The sequence below is a fragment of the Heloderma suspectum genome, chromosome 16 (assembly GCF_057233095.1).
Source record: "Heloderma suspectum isolate Gila_16-S chromosome 16, 16-S_ref, whole genome shotgun sequence".
Lineage (NCBI taxonomy): Eukaryota > Metazoa > Chordata > Lepidosauria > Squamata > Helodermatidae > Heloderma > Heloderma suspectum.
The window spans coordinates 10,902,015-10,929,399 of record NC_139473.1 but is presented as its reverse complement, the minus strand read 5'-3'; the positions used below and the strand labels follow the sequence as shown (position 1 = coordinate 10,929,399).

The 27,385-nt window shown below is 46.9% G+C and overlaps 1 protein-coding gene across 10 annotated transcripts in view; it reads right to left on the bottom strand.

The window, feature by feature from the left end:
• SGSM2 (small G protein signaling modulator 2) overlaps window positions 1–27,385 on the bottom strand; it is a 146,853-nt gene that overhangs the window by 60,630 nt on the left and 58,838 nt on the right. For 5 of the 10 annotated variants that reach the window (XM_084822876.1, XM_084822881.1, XM_084822879.1 and 2 more), the window contains exons 3-4: window positions 12,841–13,003; window positions 222–386 (exon numbers count right to left, since the gene is read on the bottom strand). In XM_084822876.1, the coding sequence (XP_084679002.1) occupies window positions 222–386; window positions 12,841–13,003 (328 nt within the window). Of the gene's footprint in view, window positions 1–221; window positions 387–6,040; window positions 6,113–12,840; window positions 13,004–27,385 lie in introns of all 10 variants that reach the window. The other 5 variants (XM_084822882.1, XM_084822883.1, XM_084822884.1 and 2 more) reach the window with 2 other exon arrangements.

Here is a 27,385-nt window from a genome sequence, read left to right as displayed (position 1 = left end):
GAGATACTAGCTATTATGTGCTCTGCAGGGATGCTATCCCATCACATCCTACCTGGTCTGGAGATGACAGAGATCGAACCTGGCACCTTCTCTTGCAAAGCATGTGCTCAACTCCATGAGCTACGACTGCGTTAAAATTAGACTGGGTTAGAGGAAGCTTTTCTAACGCATGGCACGTGCCGTTCACAAAGTCCTGCCACGCTCCGGCGCTCTCTCCTTACCTGCAATTGTCCACCACGTACTGCACGATTTTGTCCAGCACTCTTTCAATCAAAGCCGTGCGCACCCAGATGTGCTTGATTGCTTGTGGGGTCAAGGCAGGAGCTTTGCTTGCGGTTGAGCTCTGCCTCTTGAGGGATTCTTGGCCGGCTGGCTGACATTTCCTGCTGAAAAAGGAAGTGAACCACATGGTGAAAGACAGCCTCGGAAGAAAACCCGGGGCCGGTATAGCAGGACCTGTTGGCGCCGCTTAATGCGCAACTTTTAAACATCATTTCAACACATCAATGCTCGATACAATGCATAATGCTACTATTTATTATTTATACTGCATAACATATACAAGTCACAGAATTAATACAGTGTTTGGGAAGGCTTGATTTCTTCCTGCTTCTGACAGGGAGTTGGCACAGTCTTGGAGGAAAGTGACCAGAACACAGTAAAAAAGAGAGACAGAGACAGAGAGAGACAGAGAGAGAAGAGTCTTAAAAAGGAGTGTGTCCCACACCAAAAAGTAAGGAATTCCCTAAATATAGGAAAGCATTCTCTTTGGCCAATACAGGTAATACTGTTTTACCCTCTAAACTCTTCGCTGGAAGATATTCCAAAATGCCAGTAAATGAGAAATATTGCCCTTGTAACAATGTTGAAGTGGTATCTGTAATACATGTTTTGTGCAACTGCTGTTCCTATCAGGGGGTCAGAGATGCCCTGATACTTCCAGTTAACTCAACCTTTTCCAGGTTGGTCTTTAGAATATCCTATGTGCATCTTACTTGAAGGATCCAACAAATTAATTACCGAGCGAGTTGCTAAATGTTTGAACATTGCTATATTAACTAGATCCCCAATGGCACTGTGACTTAACCTTATGATGTAGAACAACGTATTTTATTGTTATGTATTTCTGTAGCTTTTGCTGGTGGTCAGTTGGCCGTAAATAAAGGATTCATTCATTCATTCAAGTAAGGAATTCAGATTCGCATCTGCCCTCTACTGCTTCAGGTTTGCTAACAATCCACACTTTTAGTGGGACGCCCCTGTGAATAAATACCAACTTATGAAGCTGCCGAACTGCCTTATGCGAACTCGGATCATTGGTCCATCCAGCCCAATATTCTCTGCCCTGGCTGGAGGTAGCTCTCCAGGGACTGGACATGTACATATTTGTCACATTTCTATCCAAGGAGCTCAAGGTGGCGTATATGGGCCTATCCACAGTTTCATCCACACAACAACCCTGTGAGGTAGGTTACACTAAGAATGTGACTAGCTCTAATGAGCTTCATGAATGAGTGGGGATTTGAACCGGAGTCTCACAACCCCTAGTCCTCGCCCATGATTGTGAAATGGTTATCAGACGTCTTAATGAGGCAGAAATGGATAAGCTAACCAAAACAATTCAAAGATCTGGATATCCTATCAGATAATCAGTGTTGCCGATAACCTTGATTTATTTCATGTAAGTGGGACCTTCTACAAAATATTGCAGCTCTCCCATTCAGGATTCCAGCTAGCCCACGTCCAAAATACTCCATTACCCTTTTCCATCACCCACTTCAAACCAACGGTGTTCACTGAGCATTCTCAATCCTCACAGGGCTATATTGGGGGGGGTCCTTTCCCCCCCCTTTTTTTCTAAAGCTTTTTTGTACTTCCTCAAACCTTCGGGTTTCGCCAAGCCTGCAGAAGGTTCCCTTCTGTTGTAGATGGTGCCAGTTTGCTTCCATCTGGATCAGCGCTCAGAGCATGAGCCCACTATTAGTATACAGCGCTGGAATCAACTGTGTGGATCTATAAGGGTTGACAGAAACATATTCTTGCTAGGTCTCATTTATATTCTATTCTGTGCCAGGGATTGAAGTTGGGAACATCCTCATTCAAAGTTTCTGCTCTACCACTGAGCTACGGTGCCGCTCCTGCCCTGCAAATCGCCCCTTCCCCTGTCACTATGCAGCAGAAAAGGAGCCGTCGAGGTCTCCCGCCTGGCACTTTCCAGGAGCTGAATACTGAGCTCTCGGATGCAGCATTTTGCAAAAGCCCTGGGGAAAAAATCCCCATCTGCCTCGCAAGCAGGCTTGATCCCTGTGCCGTCAATGCCTTTTGCTCGGTCAACAACATCTGCTGACTTCTTCCAAGCATAGCATTTTAAAAATGCGAAGGCGGCCTCCTCCGTAACAGCTTAATGACCGCTTCCTTCCCCTGTTTTTCTTCCTGTAGCCCGGGCGGCACTTGGCTACGTTAAGGCTTCAAGGGATGATTCAAGAGCCTTTCAGCGGCAATGACAGGTAACAGCAAAGACACAGCTGGTTGCCACGTATGTAGGCATGCTTACAATCTGCAGGAACCAGCCAACGTGGAAGGGGCTTAACAGTCCCGGAATTAAGGAGCCTTTTCAAAAACAAAATATCCTCATTACTAGCCAGTGCCGTTTCTCTTGTTTAGCAGCCTTTCCCGCAAATAGGCTCTGTGAACGCCATGCCATATATGAGCACGGAATTCAGCCTCAGCTTTCATTCCCACCACCCCGCTTTAGGTTCACACACCCATGTTTCTAGTCCCTTATATTGCAGAGGAAAATGTTTCTCAGTTCAAATCCCAAGTGGCAGTGTGTCCTGGGTGAGGCTTCTAGTGGTCAGCAGCGTAGGGCCTGAGCACCTTGCATAATTCCTTGTTGCTCCTCTGCATGGTGTCTATCCTCTGAAAGCAGGGACGCCTTTAATTCTTATACTAAGTATCGTTTTGCGAGCACCACACACACACAATTGCACCTTGTTGAAGGCTCTTGGTTAGATGCAGCATTCACTCATTCTACCAGCAGCCCACCTTCCACTGAGTCAAAAGCCAAGAGGGTGATGATTCTTTTTGGTTGAAGATATACTCGGAAATGTGTAACTGTCCAACGACCAACCAGTCATAAACAGTTCGATATATACATCAACAGCTGTAATTTGTAAAACGGCAGGCTGTAACGGTGCCTTCGGGTACAATCCTATGCATGTTTAATTAATTATTTTTAAAATTTAATTTATTACATTTATATCCCGCCTTTTTAGAAAGAAGTCCTGGCTGGGGCATGCTGGGAGCTGTAGGCCTTTTTTCTGTCTAAACACGCACAGGATTGCATCCATAACGTTCACGCACATGCACATACCAAAGATGTGGCGAAAGACAATGACCTGGTTCGCATGATCAAAATCAGCCACCGCGGCTTATTTTCCAGAATCACCACCCAGGCATGGCTTGTCGTGTTGTCCGAACCTGGGCAGCATGGCTTGTTTGGTGGAGGGGGAAGCAACCCTCCAATAACCCATGGACTGTTGTAAGGTTATTGAAGGGTTGTTTCACGCTCCAACAAGCCGTGCTGCCCAGGTTTGGAGGACACAACAAGCTGTGCCCGGGCAGTGATTATGAAAACCGCGCCCTGCACGTGCCCACCATGCTCTGAGATTTAAATGAGCCACCGTGGCTTACTTTGATTGTGTGAACTGGCCCATTGTGTGTTTACTCCAGTCCCACTCTTAGATTTAACTCATAGGCTTTGTTCACACATAATGCTAAACCATGGTTTAGTCCAGGTGTGGCTGATGGCTTTGATGTCAGTGGGGTGATGAATCCGCTCCAGGTTTCAGTCCAAACTCTAAAGGTGCTATCCAAGCGGCGAAGCAGAACCAGTCCAAACTCTAAAGGAGCTATCCAAGGGGCGAAGCAGAACCAGCCTGAACTCTAAAGGAGCTATCCAAGGGGCGAAGCAGAACCACTCAGAACTCTAAGGGCGCTATCAAAGGTGCAAAGCAGAACCGGTCAGAACTCTAAAGGAGCTATCCAAGGGGTGAAGCAGAACCACTCAGAACTCTAAGGGCGCTATCAAAGGTGCAAAGCAGAACCAGTCAGAACTCTAAAGGAGCTATCCAACGGGCAAAGCAGAACCACTCAGAACTCTAAGGGCGCTATCAAAGGTGCAAAGCAGAACCAGTCAGAACTCTAAAGGGGCTATCCAAGGGGCGAAGCAGAACCAGTCAGAACTCTAAAGGGGCTATCCAAGGGGCAAAGCAGAACCAGTCAGAACTCTAAAGGAGCTATCCAAAGGGCGAAGCAGAACCAGTCAGAACTCTAAAGGTGCTATCCAAGGGGCAAAGTAGAACCAGTCAGGACTCTAAAGGCGCTATCAGAGGTGCAAAGCAGAACCAGTCAGAACTGTAAAGGAGCTATCCAAGGGGCAAAGCAGTACCAGTCAGAACTCTAAAGGCGCTATCCAAGGTGCAAAGCAGAACCAGTCAGATCTCTAAAGGAGATATCCAAGTGCGAAGCACCTTGATTCACCGATCAATACTGCTGTTTCTTTGCCATTATTAGCAGAAGCAAAGCAACAATCCTGACTGCATTGGGATAGCACCCCGCGTCCCCCGCGGTGATCCTGATCAAGACTGCTGTTTCCCCACTGCTATTTTCCCTATCACATGCAAATTAGTGTTGCCTGCAAATTGGGCCACTGAGCCTGAACAGCAAGCTGAACCCCAAAGAAGAGCAATGTCAGCAGCTCACACTAATGCCATTTGAACAACAATTCTCCTGAAAAACAAACACCCCTCAGGGACAGGTACCAAAAACAGGGACTGTCCCCGGTAAATAAAGATGGTTGGAGCAAGCTGCATGCAATTCTCTGAAAACGGGTTCTTGGAAGTGGGTGGGGGAGGGAGGGAATCAAATTAACCAAATTTGCATAACATATTTTGATTGGCAAGGGCGAGAGGGCGAATGAGGCAACCGAAAGCCAAAGGCCAGGGCTAGAGGGAAATACATTAGTATGGGCAGGGTGGAGGAGTGAACACAATCTTTGGGAAAAAGCAGAAAAAGCTGGAGAGAGATCAAACTGTACATACTGGAATGACTGGATCTCCTTTATACAAAAAACAAAATGAAACACACACACACACACCCCTCTTCACAGCAAGCTAGCAGGTCAGGGAAAACACAAGGCTACAGCCCTTCTCCCTGACATGCTACCTTTCTGTGCCTGGGGATTTATTTATTTCACTTTGTATGGGGGAGCATTCATTTATTTGTGCCCCCGATAAGTGACATCGCCCGGACACACCAGCTCAGTGAGAAATAGGCTTAAGGGAGCTGGTTGTTCTCTACGTGCTTTATTCCTTTCCTCTTCCGAAGAGAGCTTTACAATACCTCTCTGTTGAGCTTTCTGATACCCAGGGGTTGTTATCTTCACAGACGAGGAACACTGCCAGCACGGTCTTCAAATCCAACCGCAAACTGGTTGAAAATGAAGCCTGAGATAAAAGGTGCTTTTCGGGAGTGGCCAAAAAGTGCCTCCTTTTTTTGGTAATTATATTTGGAGGGGTAGGGAAGGTGCTGTGAAAGGTGGCAAAAGGGGCTTACTCATTCAGAGCAATTTAAGAAGCGCTGCTCTCACTCCTTACTGGCTTTGTGGCATCACCACATAGCCAGCTCTGATTGGCCCTGTAGCGCTGTGACATCATAACGCTCACTTCGTGCTCCCGGAATTGTCCAGGAAAACTATTTCTAGGGAGAAGACGAACTCGTGCTTTTTTTGGCTTTTAAATGGTGTCGAAGAAAAAATTGATAGAGGAGTGAGTCAGCAGCAGGTAAGGAATATTTCAGACCTCCCCCAAAGCCTCCCCCCCACCCCCATTTACAAACTGGTCGAAACTGGAGATGTGGGGGCAGAGGAAGGAAAGGAATCCAACAAAAATAGTTTTCTCCCTCCTAGAGGTCTCCAGACTATGAGGAAAGAAAAGAAAACTCTTATTTTCTCTATTCTTGCTTGACATAAACTAGTGACCTGAACGGAGATGAAAGCATTGTCGAATAGCTGAACCTCCTGCCTATATTCTCCCAATTTCTTACAGGCGACCTGAAAAGGGAAAAAGAAAGACGGACACATTCTCTTAGTGACTTCTGTAGGATTCGAGGGACAGGGGTGGAGGACATGCACTGAGATCATTTATTTGGGATCAGGGCTCTCAGCCCAACAGGCTACAAAGGCAGCTGCTTGGAATAGCATCATTCCAAGAGATTCCTGGCAAAATACCGAAAAACCCTCCGAGGAGAGGAACATAGGAAGCTGCCTTTATACCAAGCCAGACTGTTGGTCCGTCTAGCTACACTCACTGGCAGCCAATCTCCAGAGTATCATACAGAGGCAACTCTTTTCCAGCCTAGCCTGAACCTGGAACCTTCTGCATGCAAAACATCTGCTCCGCTACTGAGCTATATAGACCAGTCTGAGTTGTGGGGGCAATTGTGCCCACACGCCACCGACCAACGTTTTCCTGATTACAGTTTCATTGCTCTCTCTTCCATACAGCTGAAGGGAGCAAAGTGTCCACGCAGTTCTAGAGAACTGGGAAGGAAGATTATAATCAGCGTCTGTGTGTTGGGGGTTTTGTTGTTGTTTATTCGCTCAGTCGCTTCCGACTCTTCGTGACTTCATGGACCAGCCCACGCCAGAGCTTCCTGTCGGCCATCGCCACCCCCAGCTCCCCCAAGGTCAAGTCCGTCACCTCCAGAATATCATCCATCCACCTTGCCCTTGGTCGGCCCCTCTCTCTTTTGCCTTCCGCTTTCCCTAGCATCAGCATCTTCTCCAGGGTATCCTGTCTTCTCATGATGTGGCCAAAGTACTTCAGTTTTGCCTTTAATATCCTTCCCTCAAGTGAGCAGTCTGGCTTGATTTCCTGGAGGATGGACTGGTTTGATCTTCTTGCAGGCCAAGGCACTCTCAGAATTTTCCTCCAGCACCACAGTTCAAAAGCATGTATCTTCCTTCGCTCAGCCTTCCTTATGGTCCAGCTCTCGCAGCCATAGTGTTGGGGGTGGGGGGATCTAAAACCCAGAATTGCTCTCTACCGCATAGAAGATGATGGGGAACGGGGTGGGGAAATTCATTTTTTCACTTAGGCCCGATGTCTTGAGGCAACAAAGCAGCTCGAGCGAACCCAAAGCGGGCTGATGCTTGTGTATGAACCTGTGTATTCCAAAGAAAACACCATCCATGGAACAACCTGCCATCACTCCTTCAGTTCCTTTGATAAGATTCTGAAGGTACATGAAGGGGCGGGGAGGAATACTAGCACAGTTCTTGGGTCTTGCGGCCCTGCACTCCCATCTTTGACTACGCCTCTTCTTTAAAGGAAGCTACCATTTAACCCCAAACTAAGGATATTCTTTAACTCCACACTAGGGACAAAGTGCCCTTAATTTATGCTAGTACACATATCATATCACAGAATAGTAGGGTCGGAAAGGGCCTATAAGACCATCGAGTCGGGCTGATGGATAACAGTGCCTTCGAGCAAGTGCAAAGTGCCTTTATCTCCCCCTTCTGACGTGAATGCCACAACCGATTGGTCCACCATGTTAATTAACAGGAGAAGGATATGCCATAGGGGATGTTCCATTTGATGCACAAAAAAGTCGTGGGCCAACCTTGCATCAGAGTGGTTTGAAGACATTTTTCATAAAGGTGTGTCTTTAGAAATGGAGTTCTGCAGGTCAACAGTGTCACTGTAGCACAGAGGAGCTCAAACCCAAGTTTCCTCAGACAGAGATAGTTTGAATCTCTCTGGCGATAACCTCTCTGGAACTCCTGCGAAATGCAGACAGTGGGCCAGCTACAGGGTTGAGGAGGCCCTCAACGAAGTCCTGAGGTCCCCTCTCCTACAACGGTGCCTCCCAAGGGTTCAGGGCAGGCCCTGAGGGTCTTACCTCAATGATGCCCATAGCTCTAGCCAGTAGCTGTTTCCCCCTTCCCATTCCCCAGAACTTGAATTGACTTCCAGTGTCTTCTGGGATGAAAAGGGCCACCACCACAAAAACATGGAGGCCGCCCCTCACAATGCCCCCAAAGTGTGTCATCTTCCATTTTGTTTTGTTAAAAGGAGTCGGAGTCAAACGAAGTGGAATGGTTTCCTGACCACTCAAGACCACATCACAATGTTAAAAGGTCAGATGTTTTTCACATCTTTCTTTACATTAAAAAGATGTTATGCTAAAACAGTGCCCCTTTATTCTAAAGGAAGAAAACTGGGAGGTTTTTTTTAGAGCTGTGCTCAGATGGTCTCTTGAAATTCTCCACCTTACTTGCGGAGAATGGAAAATTGGGAGACAATTTCACCACATTTCTCCAGGGGGAGGAGAAATTCTCCACAGCTTCTCCCAGGCAGGGCTCCCCATTGGCAGGGCTCATAGCACAGCTGCTTTCTTTTTTGGTGAGGGTTTTGGGGTTTTCATGCCGCAACAACATCAGCTCTCTTGGTGGGTTGGCCCCCAATTTGCATCCACCACAATGCAGGTGGGGGAAGTGTTGTGTCCAGCTCCAGGGATGAGGTGGAGTTAGCGCTCTGCCAAAATCTGTCCTCCAATTTCCTGAAAGGTTTCTCCTCCCATGAGAGAGTCTTCCATTGTTCTGCCTCATTCAGGATGTTTTATAATTTATTTTTGTGGTGTTTTCGAGCTTGCCAAATCACAGCGAGCCTCCCAGGCTGCCTGCATGTCCTGACCTGAAAAAGCCCTATGGGGGGAATTACCTCATGGTGCCTTTTGCTGTAATGGATGGCTGTTTCTTAGGCCCTCCTTATAATGAATGACTTTGCCCCTGTGGGGATGTGGCTATAGACAGACTAGTCTATGTCTTGTTTTATATCCCACCAGTAATACATGCCCTAGTCTCCTCTCGTCTAGACTACTGTAATGTGCTCAACGTGGGGTTACCCTTGAAGACGGTTCAGAAGCTGCAGCTGGTGCAGAACATGGCGGCTCGCCCAATTAAAGGCAGCTGCTGGCGTGATCACATCACTCTGGTGCTGAAGGAGTTGCACTGGCTAAAGGAGTTCCACTTGTTTTCTGGGCTAAATTCAAGGTGTTGGTTTTGACCTTTAAAACCCTATACGGTTCCAGCCCAGCCTATCTCAAGGAGCACCTCCAGCAACACCAGACAGGCCGTTCAACAACATCGGCCTCGGATGGCCTTCCCTCCGTCCCATCGGCCAGGACGGCTAGGTTGGTGAGGATGAGGGAGAGCACCTTCTCTGTGGTGGCCCCCACTCTGTGGAACTCCCTCCCTAGGGAACTCCGCCATGCCCCCTCTTTAATGAGCTTCCGTCACACATTGAAAACTTGGTTGTTCAGGCAGGCATTTGGGGTGGGTTAGGGACATTAGCATGACATGCGACGTGCTGGGCTTGATGAAGCCAAGGCTGGAGTTAAAATCGCTGGAAGAAACATTAACAATCTCAGATATGCAGATGATTCCACTTTGATGACTGAAAGCAAGGAGGAGCTGAGGAACCTCATGATGAAGGTGAAAGAAGAAAGTGCAAAAGCTGGGTTACAGTTCAACCTCAAAAAAACCAAGATTATGGCAACCAGCTTGATTGATAACTGGCAAATAGAGGGAGAAAACGTGGAGGCAGTGACAGACTTTGTCTTTCCAGGCGCAAAGATTACTGCAGACGCTGACTGCAGCCAGGAAATCAGAAGACATTTGCTTCTTGGGAGGAGAGCAATGACAGATCTTGATAAAATAGTGAAGAGCAGAGACATCACACTTACAACAAAGGTCCGCGTAGTTAAAGCAATGGTATTCCCCGTAGTAACCTATGGCTGCGAGAGCTGGACCAAAAGGAAGGCTGAGCGAAGGAAGATACATGCTTTTGAACTGTGGTGCTGGAGGAAAATTCTGAGAGTGCCTTGGACTGCAAGAAGATCAAACCAGTCCATACTCCAGGAAATCAAGCCAGACTGCACACTGGAGGGAAGGATATTAAAGGCAAAACTGAAGTACTTTGGCCACATCATGAGAAGACAGGATACCCTGGAGAAGATGCTGATGCTAGGGAAAGTGGAAGGCAAAAGGAAGAGGGGCCGACCAAGGGCAAGATGGATGGATGATATTCTGGAGGTGACGGACTCGACCTTGGGGGATCTGGGGGTGGTGATGGCCGACAGGAAGCTCTGGCGTGGGCTGGTCCATGAAGTCACGAAGAGTCGGAAGCAACTGACCGAATAAACAACAAAAGGGACATTTTAGGAAATTATGTTTTAATGTGTAATTTTATTGTTTTGAAACTGTTTGTATTATTGTACATCGCTCAAGAGTAGCTGCGTGGCTGGCCAGATGGGCGATCAAGAAATTAAATAAGTAAGTAAGTAAGTAGCTTCTATAAAGATGACCAAAATAAATTATTAACTCCTATCCTATTGAAATACTCAGGTGAGATTTTTGAAAGGTATCTGGTTTATTTACTAGCAGATGAGGAAAAAACAATAAGAAAAATAGCGGCCAGATTTCTTTTTTGGCTGCAAACGCATATAAAAGGATTCTCTCTGCTTAAATTTGTGTTGTTTCTTCTCTAGCCTCTGTATGTACCATATATTTTAACTTCTGCACCCTAATTTACTATGTTATACATCTTTGTTCATATATATTAATCCACTGCATCATATATCATAATGTTGATATTTTAATTTAGTATGTTATATTTTTACCCTAGTGATTTTAAAATATTTTGTTATTTAGTTCAGTCCGTATACTGTAATTTATCTTATGTTAAACTTGACTGAGTTTGGTAAGTCTCTGTTCCGTGGATGGGTCTGTGGCTGTATAATAAACCTGACTGATTGATTGATTGATTGATTGGGCTAATAAACTGAAGCTGAATCCTGGTAAGACAGAGACCCAATTGGTGGGCCATTCCCAGATCTGAGAATTAGGCTGTTTTTGCCTGTCCTAGATGGGGCTGCGCTCCCTCTGAAGGATCCATCCTTCTCACCAGATGCTCAAGTGACCTCAGTGTCCATTGCTAATTTCAGGTGGTGCGCCAATGACAACTGTTTCTGGGGACAGCCTAGCCACAGTGATCTATGCGCTGGTCACCTCATGATTAGACTATTTGAGCATGCTCCGGGACAGAGCGGAGGACAGGAAGGCCTGGCGTGCTATGGTCCATGGGGTCACGAAGAGTCGGACATGACTGAACGACTGAACAACAACAACAATGCACTATTTATTGAGCTGCCCTTGTGCCTGGTTCGGAAGCTATAGCTAGCGCAGAATACAGCAGCTAGGATGCTCAGCGGAGCGCTGAGCTATACTCACATTACACCTGTATTAAAAGAACCACACTGGGTGGCTATTAGTTACCCAGCCAAGTTCAAGGCTTTGTTGCTGACATTCAACGCCCTAAACAACTCAGGACCAAGATACCTAGTATCTTCCCCTATCTACTCCAAACTGGCCCTTGAGATGCTCTGAGGAGGTCTTATTAGTTGTTCGAACAGTGTGTTGTCAAGTAACAGCACATTGTCAGGATGGATTCTGAGTGCAGGGAGATAGTTAGCAGCTCAGATTCCGAAGAGGAACAGACAGAACCGGGGGATGCATTTTCCCAAGCCAGTTCAGTTACGGGTAGGCGTGCTTCTTAGGTTACTAACTACCAGGTGGCTAGGCCTGAAGCCCCCCCCCTTGCCCCCCTCTGTGAGAAGCCAGGAGGAGGAGGAGAGCGGGGGCTGTGACCTAAGAGATGCTAGACTGCGGCGCAGAGCTAAGCGGGAAACATCAAGGGCGGAGCTCAGACGGTCAACCCGGTTAGCGATGCATGAGAGGCAATGCGTGAGAGGCGACGTAGGGAAGCATCCCTGGAAGGACCGGACATCCCTCCCTACGTTAGTCTAGCCAGCCAGCCTCACTTCAAACTGCAGGCAACGACTTCCCATTTGGATCGCCTGGAGGCATTCCTTTGTAGCCTGAGAGTCTTCGAGGATTTGCATCTGTAATGAACCTGTTGATAATGAATTAAAGGCCTGAGACTGAAGCCTCTCTCTCTCTGTGTGAGAGTACATCAGGAAGAGAGCCTTCTTGGCAGTGGCAGCTACTGGAATGCTTTCCCATGTGTGGTCCAAGAGGCAGAAACCTCGGTGAGCTTTAGACACCTCTTTTTACTGAGGCTTTCCCTGACTTATCATCGCACTGTTCTGTTTTACTATTTTTGTAATGCTTTTAATGTATTTTATTCCTGTTTTTATACAGCTTTTTATATTGTATTTTATGTATTTCTTATGTAAGAGATCTGATTATATCAAGGAGTATATAAGACGTTTACATACATACATAAATAGACTGTATGACAATACAAATGTTGACTATTTACAATAGATTGTTTTCTCTCTCTTTCTACATTCACTGTCTTATATTCTCTGATGATGGCATTTCAAAGTTGTTCTATTGCTATGAAAACTGAAAAAAAGATTTGGTTGTATTTTGTTGTGAATCTATATATTCCATTTTATTATTGTGTATATAATTCTCTTAGTAAAATGTGTAGGGGGTGTTTCTTGACACTGTGATTTGTTAAAAGGTGGCCCAGGGAAGATATCAGCAACAGGTCCTATCAGGACCCTGGCTGGCTTTGGCCAGGACTTTGCAGAATGCAAAAGTTGGTCTACTCCAGTCCCTCTACATGAGATCTTTTAGCTGAAATTGCTACACATTGGACTTGGCAGTCATGGGGAGGGTGGATTTATGCAAAGCAATGTTTTGCTCCTGAGCTGGGGACTGTCTTAGGGGTTAACCATGTCCCTCACCTGCCTTCTACCAGCTGCAGTAAGTCCTGTGCTTTTCTGCACACGTCGCTTGCCACATCGTACGTCTTGCCAACCTTGGTGAAGAGGGCAGCGATCTTGTCAGTCCTCAGGAAGCCGGCTGCCCGTCGCTTGAGCATGTGCAGAAGGCATGTTTCCACCACCCCTGGAAAAAGAAAAAAAAGGAGAATAGACTCAATAAGCAATACTGCTTCTCTCCATCTCTTCTTCCTTGGACAAACACAGACTAAACCAGCTTCCCCCAATCTGGTGCCCTTCGGATATTTCGTACTAGAACTGTTCCTGTCAAACTCCCTGCCTTCGGGGGCCAGGCAAGCGCCAACACTGCGACACTTTGAGCACCTCCCGAAGACGTTGCTGTTTCAAGAGGCTTTCCTTGAGTGGCCAGCTGCGGCTTCTCCAATTCAGAATGTGTTTCTTTTAAAACATTTTAACTGTGTTAACATGGCGCTTGATACTTTGATCTTTGTTGTTCGCCGCTTCAAAATCTTTTGATGTGGAGCGGTATATAAATATTGTAAATAAATAAATAGAAATTTCCCAGCATTCCTGACCATTGGCCAGGCTGGCTCGGACTGATGGGAGCTGGAGTCCAAAACATCTAGAGGGCAGCAGCTTAGGGAAGCCCAGACTACACAATATGTACAATTAAGGAATGTTCTAAGGTGCACTCACAGTTCCATGGTGAGGCCAACAGGCCTGGCATGTTTTCCCTCTAGATCAGGCATGGACGAACCTCAGGCTTATGGGACCTAATTTATTTTACTGGAGTCCCATGGTCCACCAAGTGGATCCAGATACAAAATGGCCGCTCGGGAGAGGAAGCTTATTACCCACTGCACCCACGACCCTTACACTGGGATGCCCTGCATATACAAATAAAGATCTACCTATGAGTGACAAGACATCAAGGACTTGAACACAAATGTCTAAACTTGCCCATCAGAGATACACAAAGACCTGTTCACAGAATCATAGAGCTGGTCCAAGAAACAAAACCTTCCTTGGCTCTTCTTACGTTCTTATACAAGGGTTAGACAAATTTGTGGGGGATAAGGCTATGAATGGCTACTAGTCCTGATGGCTATATGCTACCTCCTGTATCAAACGCAGGATGCCCATGTACACCAGTTGCTGGGGAACATGGGCGGGAGGGTGCTGTTGTACTCGTGTCCTGCTTGTGGCCTGCAGCTGGTTGGCCACTGTGTGAACAGAACGCTGGACTAGATGGACCCTTGGTCTGATCCAACACAGCTTTTCTTCATTCTTTTTGCTAGTAATTCATTTGCAGTAACCTTCTTTGTCCCTTCCTAGGCCATGGCCTTCAACAGGAAGGTGTGCCAAAACACCATCTTTACTCCAAGGTCCTTGGCCTTCCTACCCAGAGCCTCATAGTCAATTGCAATATGTTCAGAGCTGTCTCTGGCAGCATCATTTGTTCCCACATGAGCCTGATGAACCATGGCAAGCTTTCTGGCATATCCTGCACCAGGGAGGCAACACAGCAACTGGTCAAAGCAAATCAATTAATATACCTAGTTTACAGGTGAGGAACACTGAGCCTCAGGTGAAGTGATTCACGCAAGTGTAGTCACCTTGATAGAATGTATTATTATTATTATTTGTCATTTTACTTGCTATTCATTTTATTGTATGGAGTGGAGGTTTGGACACTTAAAAAGAGGAATCTGTGGAAAATCAAATCATTTGAAATGTGGATATACCGATGCATGCTGAAAATACCGTGGACTGATCAAGTAACACATGAGAATGTACCATACAGAGTAAACAAACAAACAGAATTGGTAAAGACCATCAGAAGAAGAAAGTTACAATACCTTGGTCATATTATCCGAGGCAAAAAATACGCCATGCTCCAACTCATTATACAAGGGAAAATGGAAGGAAAAAGATCAATAGGAAGAAGATGAACATTGTGGTTAAAGGATCTGAGGGAACGGTTCAGCTGTACTTCTATACAACGGTTCAGAGCAGCGGCATCAAAAACAAAAATAGCTGTAATGATAGCTAACCTCAGATAGGAGATGGCACCTTAAGGAGACGACAGGTGAGGAACACTGAGCCACAGGTGGAGTGATTCACACAAGGGTAGTCATGATAGAATTTATTATTATTTATCATTTTACTTGCTATTCAGGAACCCTTGCTGACCTACTGCCACATACCCAGAGATCTACTGGTTGTTGTTCAGTCGTTCAGTCGTGTCCGACTCTTCGTGACCCCATGGACCAGAGCACGCCAGGCCTTCCTGTCCTGCGCTCTCTCCCAGAGCATGCTCAAGTCCATATTCCCACATGAGCCTGATGTGATGCTATCAGTGATGCTATCCAGCCATCTCATCCTCTGCCGTCCCCTTCTCCTTTTGCCTTCAGTCTTTCCCAGCATCAGGGTCTTTTCCAGGGAGTTTTCTCTTCGCATTAGGTGGCCAAAATATTTGAGCTTCAGCTTCAGTATCTGTCCTTCCAATGAGCACTCAGGGTTGATTTCCTTTAGGATGGACTGGTTTGACCTCCTTGCAGTCCAGGGGACTCGTAAGAGTCTTCTCCAGCACCACAGTTCGAAAGCATCAATTCTTCGGCGCTCAGCCTTCCTTATAGTCCAGATTATTATAGTTTATAATCTACCAGTAGATCTACTGGTAGAATGAGCAAAAGGCTGGATGTCCCTGATCTTGTAAGCTAAGCAGAGTCAGCCCTGGTTAGTACTTGGTGGGAGGCTGCCTGGGAAGCAGGCTTCCTGCATTGAGCAGGGGGTTGGACTTGATGGTCTTGTAGGCCCCTTCCAACCCTATGATTCTATGATACTGATGAGGGTTGTGTCCACCCCTGTAATGACTGTGGCAGATCCATTCCCTGATTCAGACCAGGTTTTAAGAATGCTTTGGGTTTATCACAGTCTAGTCCACCCCAGGATTTCTACTAGACTGGAAAAGGGGATTCTGGAAGAACTGTTGTCTGTTTGTGCCTATATGCATGCAAGGACCCACAGAATTACATTCTTCATCTATTAAGCTTAGTCTTATCTCTAACATTCCTGGGCGGAAGTCTAAACACAGCAGTCCCTACTGAAGATCACTTCCTAGAATCCTTTGCAATATGCAAAGGGGTTCCGTGTCAGACCAGATAATATGGAATGAGATCCTTGAAGGAAGAAAGTTTCTAAAATTCCTGCTTTAGATGAGGGTTAGGCAGAAGGTAGATCTCCAGGTGTTTTGGACTTCAACTGTGTCAGCCCCTGTCAGCATCGCCAATGGTCAGGAATGCTGGAAGTTGAAGTCCAAAGCATCTGGAGATCCAATTTCTGCAATTACCGAAGGCTGAATTTGGCTCCTTGTCCTTTATGATCAGTTTTCTTGCCACTTCAGAAGATGCCCACGTATTTAATTTGGCAGCTATCAACTGAACTGAACTGCACAGCATTTTTGGCACTTAACACCCACAGAGTGTTTCATGGATGATCAACCTCAGTTGATTGGTGATTTATTTTTTTTAGGGGGGGGCAGAGGATGAGGCAGAGGGCATCAAAATCTCACAAACAACACCCCCCACAAAAAAGAAAAAGGGATTGCATCTTTTCCAGACTGATCTAACCACAAGTACTCACATTCAGCTGTGTCAATTACTGTGTGCAACCTCTGGGGAAGAAAACTGGCTTTTTGCAGCTTAAACAACAACGGAAAGGAAGAAAATCGGAAGGCTGAAAATCCTCCCCACACACACACACACACACACACTGACCAACTCAAAACATCCATAATAAAGCAATGGAAAAACACCAAGTCTTTGCATTCACACCAGGTTGGAAAATTATAGAATTATTCGGTGGGGAAACATTCAAGGAAAATCACAGATGTGCCTCAAACACAGACCCCTACATCTTTTTTTGGGGGGGGGGTTGGAAGATCTTCCTGTGACTTACCGCTACACATATATCTACCGAAAGTATGCTAAGTGCTCTACGAAACATACACCACTGGGAAAGTTATCCTGATAGAACAGTGCTTAACTATTCAGAGGAGAGAGTTCACACCACCCATCCCAGAAGTCCCTGCCCCCCAGTAACTTTTCATAGACAAATTCAGGGAAGGGATGTCTGTCATTAGCCATGATATACGGCGGCTGCACCCCTTCCTTCCCGACCATCTGCTCCCATCGGTAGTACATGCCCTGGTCTCCTCTCGTTTAGACTACTGTAATGCGCTCTACGTGGGGTTACCCTTGAAGACGGTTCGGAAGCTGCAGCTGGTATAGAACGTGGTGGCTCGCCCGATTAAAGGCAGCCGCCGGCGAGATCACATCACTCCAGTGCTGAAGGAGTTGCACTGGTTACCAGTTGTTTTCCGGGCCAAATTCAAGGTGTTGGTTTTGACCTTTAAAACCCTATATGGTTCCGGCCCAGCCTATCTTAAGGAGCGCCTCCAGCAGCACCAGACAGGCGGCTTAACAAGATCAGCCTCGGATGGCCTTCTCTCTGTCCCATCAGCCAGGACAGCTAGACTGGTGGGGACGAGGGAGAGGGCCTTTTCTGTCGTGGCCCCCACTCTGTGGAACTCCCTCCCTAGGGAACTCTGTCATGCCCCCTCTTTAATGAGCTTCTGTCGTGCATTAAAAACGTGGTTGTTCAGGCAGGCATTTGGGGTGGGTTAGGGTATTTTAAAAAAAAATATATGGTAGAATTTTATTGTTTTAAATTGTTTTATGGTATGTTGTACATCGCCCAGAGTGGCTGGGTGACCAGCCAGATGGGCGATTAATAAATTTAATAATAAATAAATAAATAAATAAATAAATATTTCACTAGCATATTTCAGAGGTGCACTGCCTCTGCTCTTGGAAACTATGTAGTTAGCATGGCTAATAGCTAAAAAGGAGCCCCCATGTTCCAAGGCAGTGTACCTCTGAAACACAGAAGTGGCAAACAGCTGTATTGCCTTCAACCCCTGCTGGAACCATTTGGTTGGCCATCACAGAAGATGGACCTTCAGTCTGATCCTGCAGGTCTCTTGTCTTCTTGTTAGCCATGATAATTTGGAATAGGACCTCCATGTTCAGAGGCACTGTACCTCTGAATACCAGTTCCTGAAGAGCAGCAGAAGGGACCGCCTGCTGCTTTTGTGGGCTTCCTGAAATTATCTGGCTGACCACTGTGGGAAAGAGGAGACAGGACTAGACGGCCCTTTGGTCTGATCCAGCTAGACCAGGGGTCCCCACTGTGGCACCCGTGGGCATCTCCAGGAGCGCCCACAAAGCTCTCCACTCCTTGCCTCCTTCAAACATTCTTTTAAATAAACCCCTTGGAAAATGTTAGGGCAGTCTTCTTTCTCTCCCTTGCTAGCCTTCCCATTTCTATCCCGCCCCCAACCTCTTTAGATCACTGATTCTCCCCCTCTTCGCCTCTAGCCTTGCTCTTTCTCTACCCCTTTGCCTTCCTGTTTCCCCCTCCCTCCCAGCCTCTAGTTTTGCTCTTTCACTCCCCACCTCTTTACCTTGCTGTTTCTCCCCCTTAGCCTCTAGCGTTGCTCTTTCTCTCCCCACCTATTTACTTTCCTTTCCCCGCTCTTAGCTTTTAGACTTGCTCTTTCTCTACCCCTTTACCTTCCTGTTTCCCCTCCCTCCTGGTCTTTAGCATTGCTCTTTCTCTCCCCCCTTTACCTTGCTCCCCCCTTAGCCTCTAACCTTGCTCTTTCTCTACCTCTTTGCCTTCCTCTTTCCCCCTTCATCCCAGCCTCTAGCATTGCTCTTTCTCTCCCCACCTATTTACCTTGCTGTTTCTCCCCCTTAGCCTCTAGTGCTGCTCTTTCTCTCCCCACCTATTTACTTTCCTTTCCCCGCTCATAGCTTCTAGACTTGCTCTTTCTCTACCCCTTTACTTTCCTGTTTCCCCTCCCTCCTGGTCTTTAGCATTGCTCTTTCTCTCCCCACCTATTTACCATGCTGTTTCTCCCCCTCTCTGCCTCTAGCCTTGCTCTTTCTCTACCCCTTTGCCTTCCTGTTTTCCCAGCCACTAGCTTTGCTCTTTCTCTCCCTTGTACCCCTTTGCCTTGCTATTTCCTCTTCCCTCCCAGCCTCTAGCCTCACGATCCCCCCGCGCGCACACACCTCTTTAGCTCACTTTTGACTAGCCAGGCCCCCACAGCAGCCATCATGTGACTAGCCACGTCATCTGTGGGAGCCATTTTGTGATGGTTCCCACAGCAGTTTCTCCAATTCCCATATGTGCCGATGGGTCCATAAAAGTTGGGGACCCCTGAACTAGACTCTTCTTAGGTTCTAATTCATTTATTTATTGTTTTATTGATTTAACACATTTCTATACCGCCTTTCTGCCAAGGCACCCATTTTCAGATACTGAAACAAACAGAATTCTTGGCATTGCATCATTTGATTCCAGGTTAATATAACCTTTAGGAATATTTATCAAATGGGGAATTCAAGGCGTGTTCCTAACTACCAGACAGAATATGAAACAATCAAAGATACGAAGAACAGTGGAGCAAAATACAGTTCAGGCTTAGTTCTGACTGAGGTAGTCATTAGGGCCAGCTCCAGGCTTGGGCGGGGGGGTGGGGGCAAAGAGGTGCCCCCCTTCCTACTCTGAGGGCAGCTAGGAGCCCCCATTTTACTTTCCCACAATGCCCCGCAGCGCCTGACAGAGCGACACTCCAGGGCATTGTGGGAAATTAAAATGGGGGCTTGCAGACCTGCCGCCCTGAAGTGTGGAGGCCATTGCCCTGTTGCCACGTTGGCGTTAAACTCAATTGCCAATCCAGCCAGCCTCAGAGCATGGAATGTGCGTGTACGTGGTGGTGGTGGTGGTGGTGGTGTCCTCTTGTTCTTTGCCTCGCGCAGCAAAATGTCTTGGGGCCAGCCCCACTTTCTACGCCGAAGGCATTTTCCGCCCCACTGACTTGTGTGCCTCCATGTGCCGTCTCTGAAGTGGTACAGCCCAGACACAGATCTACCACCCCAGTCGCTACTAGGCCTCAGCCGAAGAGCTGGAATGAAAGTTTAATGAGGCGATGTTAAAAGCAGCCGGAGGCCTGTGGTAAACTGCAGTCGATAGCCATCGACAAAAAACACAGGCATCTCAAGGGCCTGGTATGAAAGACCAGACAGCCCTCGCTGAGCTCTGCAGCTGAGTGGCAAGAGAAGCAAGGGAGAGAGCAAAAGAGCCGTCATCTTCCCTCCGTGGAGTATCGCTTTCCCTCAGAGGCATCCTGTAACAGTATTGACTGGGCTGTTAATGTGCAGACCAGGCCAGGCTGACATGGCTCGAGCCTTGAGGCGGTCGAAGGACCTGTGCCGTTGCACACTGCGGGAGAGGGAATCACACGCACGCGTGTGCATGTGTGTGCAAGACAGAGAGAGAATGTGTGTGCAAGACAGAGAGAGAGAGCTTCGGCTATTGGGCGGTATAGAAATGAAATGAAATAAATAAAAATAAATAAATGTGCCCTTATGTAAAAATATGCCCTGTGAGTATAAAATTAGCACAGCAGAGGTCTGGACGGGAAGTCTTCTCCGTGAATGCGCTGGATATTTAGGGCGGTGTTACGCTTTTCTGTTTTAACATGTGGCTCATTCAAAAATATGGTCCCCCTCTCTACAGTCTGAAGCGATATGGTCTATTTTGCCACTAGTAACAGCGGCTACTACTCCTGATAGCTCTCTGCTACCTCCAGTCTCAGAGCCAGTCTGCCTATGTATACCAGTTGCTGGGGAATGTGGGCGGGAGGGTGCTGCTGCGCTCCTGTCCTGGTTGTGGGTTTCCTGTGGGCAGCTGGTTGTGGCCACTGTGTGAACAGAATGCTGGACTAGATGGACCTTTCATCTGATCCTGCATGGCTCTCCTTATGTTCTTAAGGTGCTTGGCTCTTCTTATATTCTTACGTACCATCTCAAGATCTCACCACCACCTCACTCGACTGCATGTGTAGACCATGTTTTATTATTCAACATTTTTATTAATGACTTGGAGGAGGAGGTGCAGGGAATGCTGATCAGATTTGCAGATGACACAAAATTGGGCGGGATAGCGAATACCTTGGAAGACAGAAACAAAATTCAAAGTGATCTGGATAGACTGGAGCACTGGGCAGAAAACAACAGAATGAAATGTAATAGGGATAAATGCCAAGTTCTGCACCTAGGAAAAAGAAACCAAATGCACGGTTACAAGATGGGGGATACTTGGCTCAACAACACCACAAGCGAGAAGGATCTTGGAACTGTTGTTGATCACAAGCTGCATATGAGCCAACAATGTGATGTGGCTGCAAAAAAGGCAAATGCTATTTTGGGCTGCATTAATAGAAGCATAGCTTCCAAATGCCGGGAAGTAATAGTTCCCCTCTACTTAGCACTGGTTAGGCCTCATCTGGAGTACTGTGTCCAGTTCTGGGCACCGCACTTTAAGAAGGATGCAGACAAACTGGAGAGGGTTCAGAGGAGGGCAACGGAGATGATCAGGGGACTGGAAACAAAGCCCCGTGAGGACAGACTGAAAGAACTGGGCATGTTTAGCCTCGAGAAAAGAAGACTGAGGGGAGATAGGATAGCGCTCTTCAAGTCCTTGAAAGGTTGTCACAGAGAGGCTCTTCTCCATCATGCCAGAGTGCAGGACACGGAATAATGGGCTCAAGTGACCAGAAGCCAGATTCCGGCTGAACATCAGGACAAACTTCCTGACTGCTAGAACAATACAACAATGGAACCAATGACCTAGGGAGGCGGTGGGCTCTCCCACGCTGGAGGCATTCAAGACGAGGCTGGACAGCCACCTGTCAGGGATGCTCTGACTTGGATTCCTGCATTGAGCAGGGGGTTGAACTCGATGGTCTTGTAGGCCCCTTCCAACCCTACTGTTCTATGATTCTATTATTATAGCTTACATGCAATGGCAGTTAAAATCTTTTGCATGTACTCTTGGCCTAGCAGACCCAAAGTACGACCAAAGCCCTCTGCAGCCCCTTTAGTCTGTTTGCCCCGTGTGAAATCTCCCCGCTGTCTCCTCGTCCCCATGCTCACACGACCCTGCGTATTTATTTGTTGCATTTCTATACCGCCTAATTGCCTAAGCTCTCTGGGCTGTTCACAACCATTAAAACAATAAATACAATATAAAAGTTTAAAACTACAGTATAAAACCAAAATAAAAAGCCAAGTAAAAACTAACAGCAGTGCAAAGATTTAAATACAGTAACAGATTTAAAACAACAGGAACTGAGGATCCAATCCTATGCATGTTTAGACAGAAAAAAGTTCTACAACTCCCAGCATTCCCCAGCCAACCATGGCTGGCTGGGGAATGCTGGGAGTTGTAGGACTTTCTTCTGTCTAAACATGCATAGGAACGTGCTCCGAAAGGCTAAAACGTCTGAGAAAATAAGGTCTTCACCTGGCGCCGAAAAGAGCACAATGTAGGCACCAGCTGAATCTCTCTGGGAAGCTCATTCCAAAACTGGGGTGCCACAGCAGAAAAGGCCCTCTTCTTAGTAACCACCCATCTCACTTCCTTTGGCAGGGGCTTCCGGAGAAGGGCTGCTGAAGATGATCTTAGGGTCCAAGCAGGTATATATGGGAGGAGGCAATCCTTTAGGTAACCTGGCCCCAAGCCATTTAGGGTTTTGAATCCTAATACCAGCATATAGATCCTTTCGTCCTGTGTTAGTTTTCCCTGCATTCCTCTTGTGCTTCTTTAGCTCTTCCCTATGTTCCTTTTGCAAACTAGTTTTTTGCAGTTCTGTTCATCTTCATTTGTATTCTAATAATATCATTACATGCCCCAATCCCTCAGGATGGAAGAAACTAACTAGGGAGGTATTGTCATTATCATCATATAGACTAAGAGCAAACTTAATTCTCTGAGTGCCAGCTGTTATAAAGCCCAAATGGCACCATCCATGCACAAGAGAAGGTAGTTGCAGGCTTTTGGGATTCCCAAGGTTTGCGGATGCACACAACAAAACGTTGGTTGGTTGGTTTCCGTGCATCCTGAGGAGGTTCCGTTGCTGTCCTCAGACTCTGTAGACTCCAAAAACTCTAGTAGCCATGAAGACACTAGTATGACACAGCCACTCCCATGTCGTAGAATCATAGAATAGTAGGATTGGAAGGCCTACAAGACCATCAAGTCCAACCCCCTGCTCAATGCAGGAATCCAGGTCAGAGCATCCCTGACAGCTGGCTGTCCAGCCACATCTTGAATGCCTCTAGTGTGGGAGAGCCCACCACCTCCCTAGGTAAGGGGGTGGGAGCCCCCTTAAAACCCTTTCACAGCTTGAGGCTGCTAAAACAGGTCCCTTTAAGAGATAATGCCTCAGTCAGAACTATCCAGCCTAGAGAAAACCAAACTCCCACTTAAGGCTAACTGTTGATCTGCTCCTTGCTGGAGCAATATACAGACAACCCTATCTGGCTTCCAGCCCTACTCAGACTTTTCTGCAGTGCTGATCTCTTCCTGCCTCGCTTCCATGTGAAACCTGACCTACCAAGACCCTGGCTAAAGATCCGACCTATAGTTGAACATTGCAACTCAAGCCACAGCAGTGCACAACGAGGTGAAGTCCTCTCCACCACTGAGGCAATGCAGGGCATTGACAAGACCCATGGCCTGAAATGGTACACACCGGTGACATCACTGCTGGCAACCCCATGCGTACACCCCAAGCAACACACATACACACACACACACGTCAGTTTGAGCTTCACAAAAATATCTTTACTTGCTCTCAGGGAACAGCCAAGCTGCGTGTGTGTTAATTCCATTTTGGTTGCACGTAGCGCCTGGATATGACATCCATGTCTGTTAAGCACCAGATTGCAGCCAATGCCTGTGTGGGCGGGGAGAGAAGGACATGTGGCTTTTTCACCTTCCGGGCTTCCCACACACAGCCTGGCCATGTACTGCCAAAGAGCTCAACGAAAAAGGATATCGGCTCCAGAAAGAAGGAAAAATAAAACAGAATGTACAGACTGTCAGCTAAGTGGACTGGCTACCACATGATCTGGATCCATTGAGGGCAAAGGTCTCGGTCACTGGGACAGGGCTACATCTCACTACCAGGGAAGGATTTTCGCCGAGGCACCGGAAGCCAGTCTGATGTAGTGGTTCGGTGTTGGACTAGGATCAGGGAGGCCCAGGTTCAAATCCCCACTCAACCATGAAGCTCAGTGGGAGACCATGGGTCATTCACATTCTCTCTAGGCCTAACCTACCTCACAGGGTTGTTGTGAGGATTAAAAGAAAAGTGAAGGAGAACAACATCTGCTCCCTTAGAGGAAAAACAGGAGATAGATGTAATAAATAAATAGAATTTCAGGGACTGCCACAATATTAAGATAAGCCAGGGCTTGAAGTGGGAGCTTTCTGATCCCACCGCTGCATATCCTCAAACATTTCACAGGTGAAAAGCATCTTAGAAGAGTCATTCCCTCCTGCGAGAGAGGGAGACACACACACGGAGGAAGGCCTCTCCTAAGATGTTGCCTGCCACCCGTCATTTTTGTAAGCAATTGTATCAATAATGGCTAATTTATTTTTAATTGCAGCCATCAAATCAGGAACACCTGTTTCAAATCAGTCAAAAGGATGTTTTAAAAACCCAGCTAAACCAGGGGTGGGCGATATTTATCCAAAAATATTTGAACCACAACTCCCATAATCTCTGGTCATTGACCATGCTGGCTGGGGCTGATGAGAGTTGTAGTCCAAACATCTGGAAGGCACTCGTTTGCCTACTCTCTGGTATTGTGAACCAGGAGCAGAGGGCAAGTATCATATACACCGCCCTAAGTTTCTTGGAGGAATGGTGGGATGTAAACATAAATATGGGTCCCGCAATAAAATGTTGCAGTATGAAGTCTTCCGGTTCAGGGTTCCAGCCATCAGCCAGTCATTCCCTTTTCTGGGACACTCCACCCCTTTTGCCCCTCTCATTTTCCATTTTTTCCCCCCAGCAGCCGGCCCGCATGCTGTAGCCGCTGAGCACGCCCAGTCCTCATTCGTTTTTCTTCTAAAGATATTTTGTACATCTTTGGGTTTATTTATTTATGTATTTATTTATTACATTTATATCCCGTCTTTTTTCCTCTTGCAAGGAACCCAAGGCGGCTTACATTCTCCTCCTCCTCTCCGTTTTATCCTCACCACAACAACCCTGTGAGGTGGGTTGGGCTGAGAGACTGTGACTGGCCCAAAGTCACCCAGTGAGCTTCCATGGCCGAGTGGGAACTAGAGCCCGGATCTCCCGGCTCCCAGTCCAACACTCTAGCCACTCTTAGGGTTCCTCTAAGCCTGCTGATACCTCCCTCGTGTGCACGGATGGTGCCATTTTGGCTGCATAAGGATCAGCACCATTAGGTCACTATTAGCATACAGGGTAAACAAATCAGGTAGGCTTAAGAATAACAGAATTATTTTATTAAACGTAACATAAAATAGGCCTCTCTGATACCCAAAGGCGAGGAGAGCCTTTTGACTAGTGCAGGAGGGGGGAAACTATGGCATTCCCATATGTTGTTGGAGTACAGTTCCCATCATCACTGTCTGTTAGCCATGCTGGATGGGGCTGATGGGAGTTGAAGTCCAACAGCATCGGGAGTGCCAGAGTTTCCCCAGCCTGGCTTTCCTGCAATGGGATTAGAAATGGCCGTTTAAGATGTTAGTATTATATATATTTGTAGCGGCCCTATTTTATCAGTACAGCATGGTTTGTGACAGGTTTGGAGACGGGGCCACGCTGGCTGGGGCTGATAGGTGTTGGACTCCAGCAACATTTGGGAAGGCCACAGACTTCCCACCCCTGGACCAGTTGCTACACAGAGGCATCGAGGTAATGACAGCACATTTCGGATCCAAAGAACGAAGCACGTCAGAGGGGAATGTTTCACTTCCAAGGCCGGGAAATCAGAAAATGACCATCCAACAGGTGGCATGCAAGGACGACAGGTTTTGCATTTCAACAGGGCTCATACCAAACAGCAGAGAATACAAGCAGCAGACGTTGCTTCTAAATCCTCAATAAAGCCTCCAAAAGAGACGGCACAAGGAGTGACCGTGTTGCTTAGGAGCAACTTGTAGTTTCTCTGTTGCTGTTATTGCTGCTGCTGCTTAAAGTTTTTCAAGTGGTCCATCAAATATTAATGCAGCAAATATAGCAAAACGCCCAGCAGACAAGGCATTTAATTGTTAAGTGTTTCGGCCGACATCCAGGGCGATTTCATTGCTGGCATCTTCTCTGATACTTCCTGAAGCTCCAGCTATGGCAAAGGTAATTCCACGGCAACGCTGGCGGCCAGTCACAAGAGAAGTGTTTCATTGATTATAAAGCCAGGATAAATTCAGCCTTGTAATTTACCACTCATCCAGTCAAGGTGGGCTTAACCTGCAATCCTATGCATGTCTAAAGTAAGCCCCACTGTGTTCAATGGGACCGACTCCCGGGGAAGTGTTATAAGACTGCAGCCTCAACTTGTTACAGGGAGGTATAGGGACTATGGCAGCTTTCTCCAGCCTGGTGAGGACTATTATTCATTCATTCATTCATTCATTCATTTCCATACCACCCAATAGCTGAAGCTCTCTGGGTGGTTCACAAAAATTAAAACCAAAAAGCACACAGTAAAACAATATAAAATATAAAAACATTAAAACCACAATACAACAATACAACCAGAATAAAATCAGAGTAAAACCTAGCAGCAATGCAGAGATTTCAAATACAGATTTAAAACAGCAAAGACTGTTTTACCAGACAGGTTGGGGAAGGTTGGACTAGACTAAGGGGTTGTGCCAAAAGCTTCACAAAGTCTTTGAGGTGGGATTTGAAGCGGGGAGGGGAGGGAGAGACAGAAGAATGCAGGTGTCCAGGGAGGCAGTTCCAGGCAGATGGGACAATCTAAAATGTATTGCTACCATTTTAAAAGATGGCATTGACATACAGGGCCAGATTCAGCACACAGCATCCTCAGGCCACTGCAGAGGTCTCAGCACCCCACTGCCATAGGTTCCCCTTTTAGAAAAAAACAAAGTCCCAATGGCTGCCGTCTCTGGGGCTGTTCACACAACACACTGACCCACACTCAGTGGATGAGCATGGGATGCTTTGAACCGTGGGTTGTTTGTTGAACAATGAGTTAGTGTGCTGTCTGAACACAGCCAGGGTGGCTTGTCAACCACACAGTGTGGCGTATTTTTCTCGAACAAGCCACCTTGACAGCCCATCATTTGTTGTTGGGTTGTTCAGGGTGGTTAACAAACCACGCTGCATGGTTAACCAGCCACCCTGGCTGCGTTCAGACAACATGCTAACCCACGGTTCAACAAACAACCTACGGTTCAAAATAACCTACACTCAGCCACTGAGTACGGGTTAGAGTGTTGTGTGAACAGCCTTTATTTTCAACAATGCCCTTGAAGATAACTCAACTTTCGGGTACTGTCAGGACAGGAGAAATGGCCGCTAGCTGGTGTCACCCAAGTAAGCATCCCATGGGCCCCTCACAAA